Source organism: Culex pipiens, chromosome 3 (genome assembly GCF_016801865.2).
Source record: "Culex pipiens pallens isolate TS chromosome 3, TS_CPP_V2, whole genome shotgun sequence".
Taxonomy (NCBI): Eukaryota; Metazoa; Arthropoda; class Insecta; order Diptera; family Culicidae; genus Culex; species Culex pipiens.
Window position 1 is genome coordinate 8,444,654 of NC_068939.1, and position 16,140 is coordinate 8,460,793.

The 16,140-nt window shown below is 36.8% G+C and overlaps 1 protein-coding gene across 2 annotated transcripts in view; it reads left to right on the plus strand.

Moving 5' to 3' along the window:
- The window catches only part of LOC120426884 (probable LIM domain-containing serine/threonine-protein kinase DDB_G0286997), a 158,884-nt gene extending 143,730 nt beyond the window's left edge, over positions 1-15,154 (plus strand). The window contains exons 4-7 of one of the 2 annotated variants that reach the window (XM_039591689.2): positions 7,892-10,180; positions 13,310-13,506; positions 13,569-13,938; positions 13,997-15,154. In XM_039591689.2, the coding sequence (XP_039447623.1) occupies positions 7,892-10,180; positions 13,310-13,506; positions 13,569-13,938; positions 13,997-14,316 (3,176 nt within the window). In that variant the 3' untranslated portion in view covers positions 14,317-15,154. Of the gene's footprint in view, positions 1-7,866; positions 10,181-13,309; positions 13,507-13,568; positions 13,939-13,996 lie in introns of those variants that run through there. The other variant, XM_039591696.2, reaches the window with a different exon arrangement.
- The last annotated feature ends 986 nt before the right edge of the window (positions 15,155-16,140 follow it).

A 16,140-nucleotide genomic window follows, 5' to 3' on the forward strand; every position in this document is an offset into this window, starting at 1 on the left:
TATTTAAGTAAATTTTATTAGTCTTCGTTTGATAAGCTTGATATGAACCATTTGAATAATTATTAAAATTTTCAGTTTCTATAGAAACTAACTAAATTTAGTAATATTTTAATTCACTGTAGTACAAATTTTACTGCTATTTTATTTAAAATGTATGATTTCAAAAGAAATTAAAAGAATCAAGCTTTGTTTTATTTAAAATAAAATGAAGAGTATTTTTAATCTTTGAAATTACCTTTTTAAAACATTTCAGATTTTTTTCTGAGTCCTGTTTTATTTAAAAAATATTTGATTATTTGTGTGAATAATTCCATTGAAAGTTAAAAAATACTTTTTTTTTTGTTTTCTTTTCTTATTTTAATAAAAATTTCGATTTCGTAACAATTTATAATATTTCTGCCTATGGATTTTAAATTTAGTTTTTTAAAAAGAGAGATGAAAACCTTAAAAATTATTTTGAATGGTCTAAATGCATATTTTGGATGGACAAGATTGTTGAATCTTGCTTTGATATGAAATTCAATAAAATTTAAACTGATAAAACAGAAGCAAATCAGCGAAAACTTTTTAACCTTTTTTAGTTGAATATTAAAATAGCAATTCAATAAATGAGAATACGCATGCCTTACATTTTGTTTCAAAATATTAATTGATCCCATCCGTAAACCAGACGTTTTCTTTTTTTTTGATAAATAGGAGATTTTTTTTGTCACGTTCACGTCAGTTTATTGAAGTATAATATATAATAAAGCATAAAAAGTAGTTTCTGTAATTTAAACATAAGATTTTCAGAGTTATTTTAACATTTTTCACGTTCCGCGAAATTTGCGTGAAATTCGGTGTTTTGAAATTGAGGTCCCCGTGAAATTTGTTATTTTCGAGCGTGAAAAATCACTAAGCCTAATGATTTGCATGCAAATTTATTTTTGGTTTTTTTTTTTTTTCATTTGGTTGGTACCTTTTCCATGACCAAAAAAGACATTTTGCATTACTAGTTCGTCCATACAAGTATCCATACAATTTTTGGTGACTGTCCATACAAAAAGGTTATTAAAATATTCAAAAATATGATTCTGAAAAATGTAATTGTAACCAATTTAGTGTCACCAGTAAAGTTGTTGATATTGCTTAGGACTACTCAGAAAAAATAGCTGCGCTCTAAAATAAATTACCCATTTATTATTTTCAACTTCACACAAAATATTGAATTCTTTTGAGCTATAGCACTATTTGGCTAACATTTATTTGGCAGTGTTGCCAATTTTTCAAAAAACATAGTTTTTGAAAAATGTGGAAAAAAGTAAAAAAAATGTCTTTATTTAAGATGTGAAATTAAATTTTCAATCAAAAAGTGCTTGACTAGAAATTTGATATCATGAACCTTTTGTTTTATTTTCATAAAATATCCACTTATTTAATAAAAAATAAAATACTTTATGAAATTTAACGTACTTTTTCTTTTTTTTTTGCACGCATCAAAAAAATTATGATTGTTTTGAAAAATTGCACACTTCCTTTGAATTTTGAACAGCTAAAAAATGCAAATTTATCATCGATATGGCTGGTACAAATTTTAATTAACGTTTTTGTAGCACAAAAAAATAGCAAAATATCAATAAATTTAAGTAAATATTTGTTTCCTAAAGTTTTATGCTTTTTTCCGATCTGTGGTTCCAACATTCAAAATTTGCATAAAGTTTTAAAGTAACCTAATTGAAAAAAAAACCAAAAATGAACAGAAAATACCTCATACATTGTATTTGATATAGGTCTCAATAAAGTGTACATGTTTTTTAAATGATTTTTTTTGCAACTTTAATAAAATTTTGAACGAAAAATATCGTGACATCACGAGGGAGGGCAAAGAAATAAAAATGTATAAAAATTTAAATTAAAAGTGATTTGAAATGCATTTAATACCTTTCCAGTTGTTTTGCAATCATTCGTTTGCAAAATGTCTAAGTCTTGAAGAAAATTTAAATTTTTGCGCTTTTTTTGTTATGCTACACATAAACTACACATTTGTTCAGAAAGCCCTCCAATTTCCTACCAGTTTGTCTTTCTACAAAGTTTCATTGAATTCAGAGAGGATCGAGTAATACAGTCCTGAAAAATTCCTGTTTTGAGCTTGAATTGCTCTGGAGTGTAATTTTATTTTCTGTCTATTTTGAAATTTACAATTTCGGAAAATGTCACTGACTATCGTACAAGCAAAGTTTTCGTACTTTTCTGATCGCATAATACCCATTTGCACTGAGATATGTTATGCAAAACTCCCCAAAGGGACCGCCACCTCGCCTCCATAATTAGACCCAACGTGTCGCCAAAGTCGTCGTCATCTCTCACGTCGAGATACACGTCCAAACGTGCGCGCGCAATACAAGATAAATGTTAGATTTTTCGCATTGTTCGCGTCGTACGTACACCCTTAGGAGAAAAGTCGTGCTGCTGCTGATTTGAGAGGGAGAGACCCCAGTGGGAAAAACAAGGCGCGCACGCGTGCGTGAGTTGCGATCTTTGCTCGAAACCAAACGCGAAACGAGAAATTGAATTTCCTACATCGCTGCGCTGCGACGACGACTATTTTACGTAATCTCACTTCTCGGCACGCCGCACATGGGGGGTTGGCCGATGACCGATCAGAGATCTTTACGTTTAAGGAAGTCGCGAAGATCGCGGCAAAACCACTTTTGGCTATCTCCGGCGTGGCCATCGTCGACAGTCGATCGTCGTCGTCGTCCGGCGGAGAATATTAATGATCTTTCTCCTAAGCCTCCAAACGCCGTTTGTCAGCTGGGTGTACCGAGTGTCAAGTCAATTACGGGTTAGCCCGGTGAGACTTCCTAGCGGGCAGCAAAGCAAGGTTTCGCAACAGTCCAGATCGACCTGTTTGCTGGCCGATGATCGTTTGGGCAGCAAATGTTAAACGGCTGTCGATTTTTATCAAATTGGAGGGCTAGGGTTAGCGGGCGCGAGTTCTGGAATGACAAATAGGTTTTGTGGCGCGTGAACAAGTTGTGGCTATCTCGTAGAATAGCTTGTTTGCTGTGGGACTAGGTTAGTCGGAACAAATTGGTTTTTAAGATTGGGTAAGGGTGAATTTCAAAGATTGCTTTTTAAATTTCGTATAATGTCATACAGAAATAAATTTTTAGAGGCATATGCATATTTTTTTTTTCCAAATTTTTGTTCCCTGGTTTTGGCTCAACTCCAGTACTTTAAACTTACGTGGAAATTTTCAAAGTTCCGATTATGTCAAAATTGATTCCAGAAAGTGCCAAAAGGGCAAAACTAAGAGAAAAACTGCGACAAAAATGCTTCCGAACGTAGGAGATTTCATTTTGAATTGATTTCAGCTGATTGCAATAAAATTTCAAGTTTCTTTTTAAAAAAAAATTGCCCCTGATTTTTCGGGGGCCCCATGACAAAAATTTAAAAAAAATTGTACTAGCATTATTTTTTTAAATGTTTCAGACAGATTTTCCCATTACCAAAATTCTGAAGAGCTCAGAATTCTTCTCTTTGAAACTTAGTTGATAAACATGCCTAATCATATTCAATACAATTTGGACTAGGGCGAGCAATAGTGCGAGCGATAGAGCAATTCCATGCCGTATCGGAATTCGGTAGTTCCCGACCCTCTCTGAGAAACTTATGGGAAATTGCACGAGCTTTCTGGTAATAATATTTACGAGACAGAAAAGTCAAATCTGTCACATACATGGGCAAAAAAAAAAACCAAAGATGACCAAAACCTTTTTTTCTCAATTTTTTTCTTTTTAAAACTGCTAAATCTTAACAAAAAAAATTGACTTCGAAAAATGGTTATTATATAGATTTTTATGTTAAATTGTCTGAAGAATTGGTTCGCACAATTGGTTTTTTTTTTAAATTTGACGTTTAGACCATTTATAAAAGTACAGTTTTAATAAATGATTTTTGTATTTTTGTAGGAGACCAATCCTACATTCATCGTAAGCTGGAATGCCACATTTGATTATGTATTTTTGAGAGCCAAAAATCTGTATATCTGTATCAGGGGGACAAAAATCTGTATTGACATTTTCAAGCAACTTTGCAACAAAAGATATTCTAAACCGTTTTTTAATGCGCTTAAATGCCAAATACTCTAAAATTGAATGTCTGGACTCATTCAGCCATTTAAAATAATAATTTTATTTCAAATTCAGAAAAATCTGTTCATCTGTATGTTTTCCTAAACATCTGTATTTCTATCTATACAGGTTCTGTATGACCTAATCACTTAAAAAATCTGTAAAATACTGATAAATCTGTATTTGTGGCAACCCTAATCGTAAGGCATCGTAATTTTTGTAACATCTATTTTCGCACAAAACTGAACGAAAAAAATAACGTTGCATCCCCTTTTTGTACTTTTAAACGTCAAAATTAAAAATCTCAAAGAAGTGACCAGTTTTTTTGTGTGTATTTTTTCAGCAAGACCGTCCAACAAGTTTGTCTTTTACCACTTTTTGAAACGATGCAACGGTTTTGAGATACAGCAATATTAAACAACGATATATAAAATTATTTAATTACCTTTCGCTCTTCTCAAATGTCATTCTCAAATGCAAAAAAAATTGGGATTGACAGAGCCTTGAATAAATTCAAAAAATATGTTTTTGATTGCAATTTTTTATGTTTTTTAAGCCAATGATTTTTTTCTAAGTTTCTTCAATTTAATTTTTTTTTAATTCTAAAATTTAAATTTTTGTTCAAAAATCTTGTAAAATCAAAACTAAAATGTAAACTGTTGAGAATAAGTTGCATAACAATAATCTAGCATAATTAATAAAATAAAGGCTTTTTTACGTTTTACAAATTTTGCATTATGAGACCACATATCTGAAAAAGACGTAAAACCTCAGAATAAAAAAATGTTTTTATAATTTTAATGATATTTTCCAAATTTTTTACAGTAGCATAGCTGTAATAATATATTAAGCATTTTGGGATACTTACTACACTCAACCCCCGGTGGTTGGTCACTTTTTCGTTTGACACTTTTTTAGTTTGTACCCCGTTGGTTGGTCAAAGTCAAACTAAAAAGTGACGAACTGTCACTTTTTACACAGCGCTCACGGACACTATCAAAACTAACATTTGGTAGTATGTGTGAACTCCGTGTAAAAGGGGTGTCAAACTAAAAAGTGACCCCGTTCGTTTGACAACAGTTGATGTCAAACCAACGGGGTTTGAGTGTACTACAAATGTTAAAAGTTTGGTTTGAAATTGTACCATAACCAGAGCTGAGGGACAGAAACTCAAAATGAAATTTTTACACACCTAGATTTTTTAACCGAATTCGGTACATAGTTGAAAAATCAGTAAAGTTTAGATCGGTAAACCATCTGACAAAAATTACAGAATTTCGATTGTACGATAAACAATTAAAAAATTCATTACCGACATTCGGTAAGTTTTTACCGAATTCGGTGATTTACTGTTTACAAAACTGTTCAGCAGTTGAAAATTTGGTAAACTTTATCGAATTCGGTAAAAAAATGTAAGTGTGTACTAATCTTTTTATTTGTTCTTTGACCCGTTTTTGGCCAGAATTAAAAGATAACTATCCGCATTTTTGTCATAAAAATTAAACATGATAAGATCTAAAATTACTCATTGAAAGGAAATATCTCCACTCTAGAAACATGTCCATTGTTTAAAATTTTCTATGAAATTGACTGATTTAATATTTTTTGTATTTTTGATTTGGATAAAACTTATGTTCAAAGCCACTTATGTTCAAGCCACTGTGAATCATTATTTATCTATTAAAATTTTCAAACTATTTTGACAGCCTTCGAAATATGTTTATATACGAAATCCTTTACTATGGGAAAAAGATTTTCTGATCGATTCGAAATCTTCAGCAAAGTAGTAAGTACTGATGAAGCAAATGAGAAAGAATGGTAATCTTTATATCACTGAAATTATTATCAATTTATCAATTTGAAATATAAAATAAATTTTCTAATGTAGATTGTCATTTTTTAGCATGTTTTGGATCGTTTAAAAATAAGTATCGTTAGAATTTAAATTTTATGAAAACTAATGATTGCACGACAACTGTACCGGTTGTATAATTGCATTTCAATAAAAAAATCAGAGTTTATGTCCCTCAACTCTGACCGATGTCAGGGGAGGGGGAAATAACAAAGAAAAAATCAATGAAAAATTGAAAAACCTAGCCATGATTACAAAATTTCAATAAAAGGGTTGTATAACTCGAAATAGTTTTTTAAAATTTCAAATATTTTGCAAAATAAAACCTTTGTGATATATTCAAGTATTCATTATTATTTTTTTACTATTTTAAAGTGAGGATGCGACATAAATCAAAAAGTATATTTTCAACGGCCTATATATTTTAACACATTTTTTCACTGAAATTTTGAAACCATGGTGAGATTTTTAAAATATTGTCTTGATAGCCCTCCCCCTAGACTTCGGTCAGATTCACGGGACATGAACTTTATTAGACTTAACAACTTTTTGACAGTAAACGTAAATGAAATACAAAAAACTATTCACATTTTATTGAAATTTATGACAAAATCATTACATAAATTGCTTTATCGCCTCACAGCTGTCCCATATTGATAAACAAATTGCTCCCTTCGTCGGTGGGGTGCTAATTCCAAATCATATTATTTAATCAACGGTAGCATTCACAAAGCAAGGGGACCTCCTCTGGCGGCAGCTGGTTGGAGTGCTAATTCACACTAATTGTATGAATTATGCTATCGAACGCCTATTGACGCCGCCACTTGCCGCCCAGCGGATGCACTTTCTCCTCTAAAACCAAGTAGAGGGTTGAATAGCTACCAGAAGTCCCGCCATCGTGTTTGATTACGATGTCGTGGATAGTGTGGTCGAGCAGCACCGGAGATTTGATTTAGTGTGGTTTGCGCGATTTATTAGCCCACCCCCCGGGGGAGGTTTGTGATTAATGGGAGGTGTAACTGACCAACTTCCGTATGAAGTGCTTCCTTTTTTGAGTTTCTTAAGAAAGATAACTATTGATCTTTAGAATAATGCAAGGTTTATTTTGACATGGTCAGCATTGTATTCTTTATACATATTGACATTCTTAACAAATTCTCTACGGTATACCATCAGCCCTTTTTCTCGACAACTATAGTTTACTCATAATCAAGTCAGTCCTAGACAGTCGAACCAAACAATCATCCCTGGTAGAACCATTAAACCGAACCAGCCTCTATTAGCACCTCTCGAATAAATGGCATCTAATTATCGGTACCCTTTTGCTGCCGCACCGCCACCGCAACATTATTCCATCGAGCTCACAATACTAAGTCCGTGTCCACCTTACCCCAGGCCTGGGTCGATTTGGTGTGAAATTGCCCACTCATGCAAACAAATCACACCTGTTTGTCGTCGTGAGGTACCTTGGGTCCGCGGGGGCCAAGAACCCTTCCGCGAGTGTGAGCAGAATTTGAACAATCATTCCACGGTTATTATCCGGCTTTGCAGCAGTGGGGGTGACATTGAGCCACTACACATAAAGTTTAATCGATTATGGAGTTGATCGCAGCAACCGTTACGCGATGATGACCATTGTGTGTCGTCCAGAAGAGTGTATTGAGTAATGCTCAACACACAGTAGTCCAAGGGGATTCAATCAACCGTGGAACAAAACGCCGTATGCAAAACCACTGTGCGAGCTGTCATCACAGCAGGCCAATGGGGCAATAAAACGCGCCCGCTTCGATTGTAAAATTTCTATTCTCAGCCTACCCCGATGTCACGTATTGGCGATCAAGCTAGATTTGGCGCGCGAGCGCGCACTTTGAAACTTGCGACAACCCGAGACTAACCGGAATGTTTTCTCTCTCTTCTTTGACAGATTCCACCGTAACGACTCCGGCACCGAAGCGCCGCGGCGTGAATCGGGACAACAAGCTGATGTCGGTGCTGCAAGCGAGGCGTACGGCGTTGTCGCGGGATCGCTGGCAGAAGGAGTACCATCCGCCGTCCTCGTTGAAGCTGCACCGGCATCACAACCCGGCGGTGAACCTGGTTGAGGATAGCAGCACTCCGGAGTCAAATCTGATCATCCCACCGGGGAGTAGGATCAGCGTTCCCGGGGTAGACGAGTTCTTGGATACGGACGAGTCCATCCATGGGATGTACGTGGTCAATCCGAGGACTGGGAAGATCGCACTTCAGCACAGTGGTCCGCAGATCAAGCTGGCCAAGGAGACTAACAATTTTGTAGCCCAACCTGGTAACAAGACTGGCGAGAGTACGAAGCTAACCTCTACGAAGCCATTTCCAGGGCGAAGTATGTACTATGAACCTAGAGGTAAGAGGACACGCGATCGCAAGACGTTCTCAACGTCAACCGAGCGATCAGTCGACGATTCCGAACTGGTGTCGTATCAGTTCTTTGGACAGAAGTTGATCCCGGCTAGCAAGAATATAGATTCTCGAAATCAGGTCATCAACCCGAAAGGGACGCGACTCAACAAGCTCAAGGAAGACTCGTTGGAGATGATGGAGGTGTCTGCGCCGAAACCATCAACCGAGAAGAACAAGTTCTGGCAGAGTCGACTAGCCTACCAATCCCGCAACATTGTCGCTTTCAACAACTATCTGCGACGATCGAAGGATGGAATCTACGGAATGACCGCTGCGCCGTCCATCTCTACGATGACTACTCCCACCGACAACCCGGTGCATTCGGACTCCCTTACCAACTCGATGATCGCGTTGAGCAATCTTTCGGAAGGATCAGTTGACGCCAAGCAGGTATTCTCCAGGAGTGCCAACTTCAGCTCGCCGAACAAGGTGCAGATTACGAGTACGACGACGACGGAAGCAACCTCTACCAGTACGGAGCGTATTCCACCGAATCACAAGCCGGATGACGAACTTCCAGGGTTGTTTAGCCCGACCGGTTTGGCTCAAATCTCCAAGCTGATCATCAACTATCCGGATGACGCCACTCCAGAGGAGTTGCACCGTGCGAGTAGCTACCAGCCTGTGGTTGAACCCATCCCAGAGTTGACCACCTTGAAACCAGAAGTCGTCGAAGAAGAAACCACCCAACTCCCAGTTGACGACTACGAAACCCCCAGGAATCTGGTGTCGATCCCAGACATCAACCACATCTTCCAGAACTTGTCGACAAGTACGACCACCTCAACCGAGCGTCCCACCCCACAACCAGAGGCCAGTACGGAACGTTACGTTCCGGAAACTTCACCGCTACCTGTTACGATCGCACCCGAGCTGACCCCAGCACCAGTACCATCAACCACGACCACAACAACCTCCACAACCACAACCACGGAAGCTCCCACCACGACTTCAACAACCACCACAACCACAACCACCACCACGACTCCCCGACCAACAACCTCATCCACAACCCCCACCCCAATCATATCCGAAGTGATCACGCAGCCATCCACCGACAGCTACCCGGACGTGGTCTACCACGCCGACGAAGAGCAACCCACCGCCCACACCAACAGCTCCGATTTCAGCCCCATCCTGTCCCGTGTGTTCCCCAAACTGTCCCGCGAACCCCTACCCACACGATCCTCCAACGTGGACTTCTCGATCGCCTCCCCCGCCCCAACCCAGCAAGACAACGCCACCAAAAAACCCGCGATCGCGTACGAGGGTGTCCTGCTGCAGCACAACAGCGACGTGGTGATCGAGATGCGCAAGATGAACACCGCGACGTTCGTGCTGGCCGGACTCGGCATGCTGCCGATCGTCATCATCATCCTGTACGTGATCAAGGCGGCCGTTTGCAAGCGCGAGAACAAGGTGTCGCACGATCTGGAGCGGTACATTCCGGACGGGCAGCCGCCGATCAGCCCGGTGGTGCGGTTGGAGCAGTCGGACACCTCGAGCGTGGCGGACGAGTCGATCATCACCGATCGGGACTTTAACCGGAAGAACCTCCGGTTCAAGAGTCTGCTCGGGGAGGGTAACTTTGGGCAGGTTTGGAAGGCGGAAGCGGACGATCTGGCGGGTCACTTTGGCACGACGAGGATCGTGGCGGTTAAGACCGAGCGCAGTGATAATGGGCATGGGGATTTGAAGGCCGAGGCGGAGATCATGCGGAAGCTGGGATCGCACCCGAATGTGGTGACGTTGCTGGGGGCGTGCTTGGAGCAAGGTAAAGTGGGGTGGTTTTTATTCGTGGGTTTCTTATAAATATTTAACACTGGTGGACTCTGATTTGCGCCAAAAATCACCTTCTTTTTGGGTTTCTAAAAAAAATCATAGAAAAAAAAAACGTCGACTAGAACCTAGTAACATTAAAATGCTGCTCAGTTCCTGTTAATTTTATTTTGAAAAATTTAAAAAGGATGTAATTTTGGGGACCTGTCGATCTATCTACTGAAATATTTTCCAATTGTTTTTCAAGGTTTAATAAAACTTTAGCAGCAGTTTATGTTCCTGTAGTTTTGATAACTTTGTGTTTGCCTAAAACGAAAAAGAATAATCAAATCATTCAAAAGTTTTAATTTGAACAAAAAGACATTTGGTTAACTAAACACACGTACATTAAAAAATCATTTTACATTTTTGAACAAAAAATAAAAACTTAAAGAATACTAATCAGACAAAGTTTTAACTAATACAAGAAAAGTCAAAGTTTTACACAGAAAACTAAACATAACCAGAAAATATCATGGGAAAAATAAAATGCTTATCTATTCAAGATAAATCAAATATCTTCAAATAGTTAAAGACGCTGAATAGTGGCAACATCATTAATCATTCTAAATATGTTATTTTATACCCTTTCACTTTTTTGAAGATTCAAAATTTTGTGTTAAAAAAAATGTTTTTTATGTTTCTTAGAAACAATTGAAATTAATTAAATTTTCATACTATTTTTTTATCAGCTTTTTAACCAAAAAATGTTTTTAAGTTTTTCTTTGTTCAAGATTCACTATTTTGGAAATTTTGATTTGCTGTAAAAATAACTTTTTTTATTTGATTTTAATGAGAGTGAAAAAAATATTTTAAAATTTTAATCAAAAAGTATCATTTGAAAAGTTCAAAAAAAAATTGATACCCTTTTTTTAATGTTAGTCTTTAATTGAAAAGGAAAATAAAAAAACTCATTTTCGAAAATTCGATTCTTCGCAACTAATTTGTCATTATTAACTCTAGAACGACCTCGGAAAAAACTGTCAAGGAAAAAGTCATGAAAAGTTTTAGAAATTCAAAAATACAAATATTAAATAACTCTAAATATCCAAAAAAAATGAAATTAAACAATCAAAATTGAGAAATTAAGAAATTTTAAGTTACGAATATTTGAAATCAATTATAAATTGAAAAAAACAACTGTTTTCAAATTTTGTGTAATTATTCTTAAATTTATGAATATTTAATAATTAGTAATTCAATAACTAAAAAAATATACTAACACAAAAATTTAAAAATTTAAAAAATTGTAAAATTTGGAAATTTTATCAAACAATTATAAGAAAAATTAAGATTTGAATATTTAGAAATAAAAATAAAACAAAAAATCAAATTTAACAATCAAATATGATTTTTGTAGACTTTTCGATGTAAAAATTAAAAAAAAATCAGAATTCAAACAATTAAAAATGTAAAATCTAAAAATTTAAAAATCAATCCTACCAAATTAAAATAATCAACATTAAAAAATTCTAAAATAAAAATATTCAAAAATAAAAAAAACAAAATTTCGAAAATACAAATTCAATAAATCATATATTCAAAATGTTTAAGTTTAAAATTTTATGACAGCTAAATTACAGAACATTCAAAATTCAAATATTAATAAAACTCAAAATTCAAGAATTCGAAAGTTTTAGAAATCGTTCAACTAAGAATTTTGAACTTTTCAAATTATGAAATTCAAAAGTACTTAAACTAAAACAAATAATAAATTAAAAATTCTAATACATATTCAGAAAATTAAAAATCATTAAATTCTGAAATTCACAATTAAAAAAAATATTTTTAAAATTAGGCCGTTGCAAATATTTTTCAATGTTTATGTCGCCACCCCCCCCCCCCCCCCCCTTCAAAATTGGTCTGTAAAATCATGGGGCAAAAATTTTTTTTCTAAGAAACTTCAAAATTTCCATGAAAATAGAAGACTAATCAACTGAAAACAATCTAAAATGCATTTTTCTGCATTGATAATCATATTTAGCATGTTTGGGCTTGTTTAAAAATGTTTTGTTTTTTTTTTTTATGAAATTCCAATGTACAGCACCGCAAAAATTTTATTTTTTCGCAAAAAATAAAAATTTCGTCGATACTTAGCTATTTTGGAAACTAATGATGGCAAAACAACTGGACAGGTGTATAATGCATTTTAAAACACTTTTGTCATTAAAATGTTGAAAGTATGGCTCGTAATTTCAATTTTAATCCTTTTTTTATTTTTTTGCCCCTCCCCCCCTCGACTTTGCTCAGAGTCGGGGGACATAAACTTCAAAAAAATATTTGCAACGGCCTTATAGAATTAAAAAATATTAAATTTATGATTCAAAAAATTTAAAATATGAAAAATTGAAAAGTATAAAATTTTCAATTCAAAAATAAAAAAAAAAATCATGCATTTTAAAGAAATCTGAAATTTAAAAATTCAAAAATGCTAATATTTAACAATAAAATTTAAAATTTGAAGATTTAGAAATTCTTAAATTCAAATAAATTTAGTTTGCACTCGATAATCCGAAGCCTTTGCTAAAATTTTGTTCCTGATAATCGGATCTCTATTTTTTACTTTTCTCAAAATTTGGGTATCCAGCTTGCTCCAAAGTTATTTAATTTGTAGCAAACTGAGATGCCGGGAAAATTGTGGTTTTTAAGTTTAACAATTAAAATTGACAAAATTTTAGACTTTTCATATATATATTTTTTCCAATATTAAAATAAATATTAGAATTTTTATTTTTTGAAACCTTCGAAATCATTATTTATTTTGAGTTTAAATTTCTTAATCATAGATTTTTAATAAAACATTACTTTTCGATTTTCTCCTTTTTTGTTTTTTACATATAGAATTTTGGAATATTTCAATCTTTTTATCTCAAGCGCAATCGCTCAAACCGAACTGGTGGAGGGGTTTGAGTTATTCGTAATGACTCGGTAAAGAATTCGGCTTATGTACATGAAGATATACAAGAGAATATATACGAAATATATGAGAAAATACTGTTTGGTAAAAAAATACCAAAAATCTGAATCAACTAAAATATTTCAATGAACCTTCAATCGACCTAATCGACCCCTCCCTGCCTCACAGAACCACAACTGCTGATCATGGAGTACGCCATGCGGGGCCGTCTGCTCTCCCTGCTGCGTGCCGCCCGAGGTGCTGTAAACGGGCTCGCCCCTACAATCCACGGCAACCGGACGCCCATCATGCCCCTCTCGCCACGGAGGCTCACCGGATTCGCCCACGACATTGCCCGGGGCATGGAGTACATCGCGGACAAGAAGGTACGAGCTTGCTTTTGAATGTTTTGAAGAAGTGATTTTTTAACTTTTGTCTTTCTTTTTAGATCGTCCACCGGGACCTTGCGGCGCGAAACGTCCTGCTGGACCACAACGGCATCTGCAAGATCTGCGACTTTGGGATGTCGATCGACCTGGAGAAGATCAAGTCGTCGCAGGCGCACGTCCGCGTTCCGCGGGCACACCACAGCGAGTCGCGCTTCAAGTTCGATCTGAGCGCGCGATCGTTCGGCATCGGGCGGCACCACAGTCACGGCCACGAGGGCCTGGGAAGGCACGGTCGCGGCCACGACACCAAGAGTCGACCGGCGCTGCCGATCCGGTGGATGGCCCCGGAAGCGCTCCAGTATCACATCTTTTCGCGCGAAACGGACGTCTGGGCGTTTGGGATCGTGCTGTGGGAGATTGCCACCTTGGGTAAGGAGTTGTGTGGGTTATTACCAATATTCTTTAACAATCTCTCAACCACTTTCAGGGTGCACCCCCTACCCCACGCTGTCCGGCCGGGAGGTCGTACGAAACGTGCCCAGTGGTGCCAGGCCGGAGATTCCCCCGGACTGCCGGCCCGAACTGTACGACCTGATGCAGCGCACGTGGCGAAAGGATCCCCGCCAGAGGCCGACCTTCTCCGAGTCTCGGAACTGCCTGGCCCGGACGCTGTGCCAGTGGCAGCTCGAGGAAACGGACACTTCCAACACGTCCGAGTACCTGGACGTCAGCGGGTTCAGCGAGGACCTGGAACAGGGCATGGTGTACTTTAACCGGCGAATTTCCGAGTTTGAGTGCGAAATCTAGCGATTTTCTCCCGGTTTTCGGAAGCTTGTGTGTATAGTGACAGTGGCGCAGTATTACTCTCCGACAAATCCCTGAACACCCTCTCCTCTGCCTCTCCCTTCAAGCGCACCACAACCTTAAATTAATTTATTCCCTTCCCCCAAAAAGACACATCTTTCTGCAAAAGAAACGCGCAATTATGTTATTAGTTAGTTATTTTTATCGGTTCTCGTTGAAACGAACATTTTGAGCTTGCAATTTCCATCTATCGTTTTCCTGGCGAAAACTCACTGGAAATTTATCCGGAATGGTTGACACCGTCGTTTGGACTTCTATTGGCTTTTTTTTAGTATTGTTATCGAATCCCATCCCCCATTCGACCGTGCTCACGACTCATTGAACATAACATGCAAAGTGTGCTTTAGTCCCTGTTGTAAATAGTGAATTTCCACTTTCTATCGTGACAAACGAAAACAAACCCTCTCACCGTGTGTGCAATTGTCCTTGAATACAGTAAATAGCAAATTTAATTCATTTCCATTTGTTGTTTTTGAGAAATCATCTATCAACCCCCCACACATAGAACATACACCCACATCGTTTGAGAAGAGAATTAAGCAATTTTGTACATTTTTTATTCACCGTCGGCGCCGTACGTAGCAGAGTTAAGAAGCAACAGAAAGAAAGTCCATCATCCGTGGTCGTCATCGTCGTCGTATCAGAAAGTGAGATGATTTTATACTTATTTTTACGAAGATAGTTTTTTTTCCTTCTTCCCTTTTTGTTTTGTTAACTAGACAACAAAGTGTAGGAAAGAGCACGTGATCTTTTCCGAATAAAGAATAATATTTAAAAATAAGGCGTGGAAAGTTGTTTTGATCATATTATCCGAAATTCGTACTTTTTATTTAGATGCACTGTGCAAGTTGTGTAGAACAAGTGTGAATTCAGACGGCCAGAATCCCGACGTTTATTCCGAAAATACTTCATCAGAGATTCGTCTTAGAAAATCTTTACGCTGCCTTCTGTGATTTAATATAGGCCTGCTCTGGCCAGTATTGGCAAAAATGGTTATTATCAATTTTTGGCAAAATCATTGAATTTTCCTTTTTTATGGGAAATGACTTTGACAAAGATTTAGTGAAGAAAACTAAATCGCTTTTTGTCGTAAAACTTGATTTATTTGATTTATTTATATAGTTTCCGAAAAGTGGTTCAAAAGAGTCGTTCGTGCCAGTAATAATGTTAATTTGTGTCCATCTACTCTCCCAACTCTTACATTTCGACCTTCTTTACAGCAGGTTGATGCTAGCCCCCCTTTTCCATTTCCTGACCGTTGATGCCCAACTAATTAGGCCCCCAGACGATAAAACGATTATTTTCTGTAAGATTTTAGACAGTTTTTGCTCTTGGGTTATTTTTATGTTTATATGTTTAATGTTTTTGTAGAATCCCTGAAGAAGATGTCAAATACATCGAAACGTCGGAAGTAGAACAAAAACGGATCGTTTTTGATTGATTATTTACGACTGCTAAGCCGAAAACAGCCATATTTTATTTATTTATTCATTTATTTGTGATGCCTTATAAGGCATGTTAACAGATTTTTCAATCATGGGCAGATAAGTGTATTTTTTGTTCTACGACAAACTGTACTAAATTTTATTTGTCTGATATTTTCACCATGTTCCGAATTTATTGATTCTAGGTGGCCAAAGTATCGGATACTCTTTTGAGGGGTAGCCTAGGGGTTAAACACTTCGAGTATACTGTATACGCGTATCATACGCACATAATATTCTGATTGTCTGCATACTGTACTGACCATATAGACTCCATATTTGT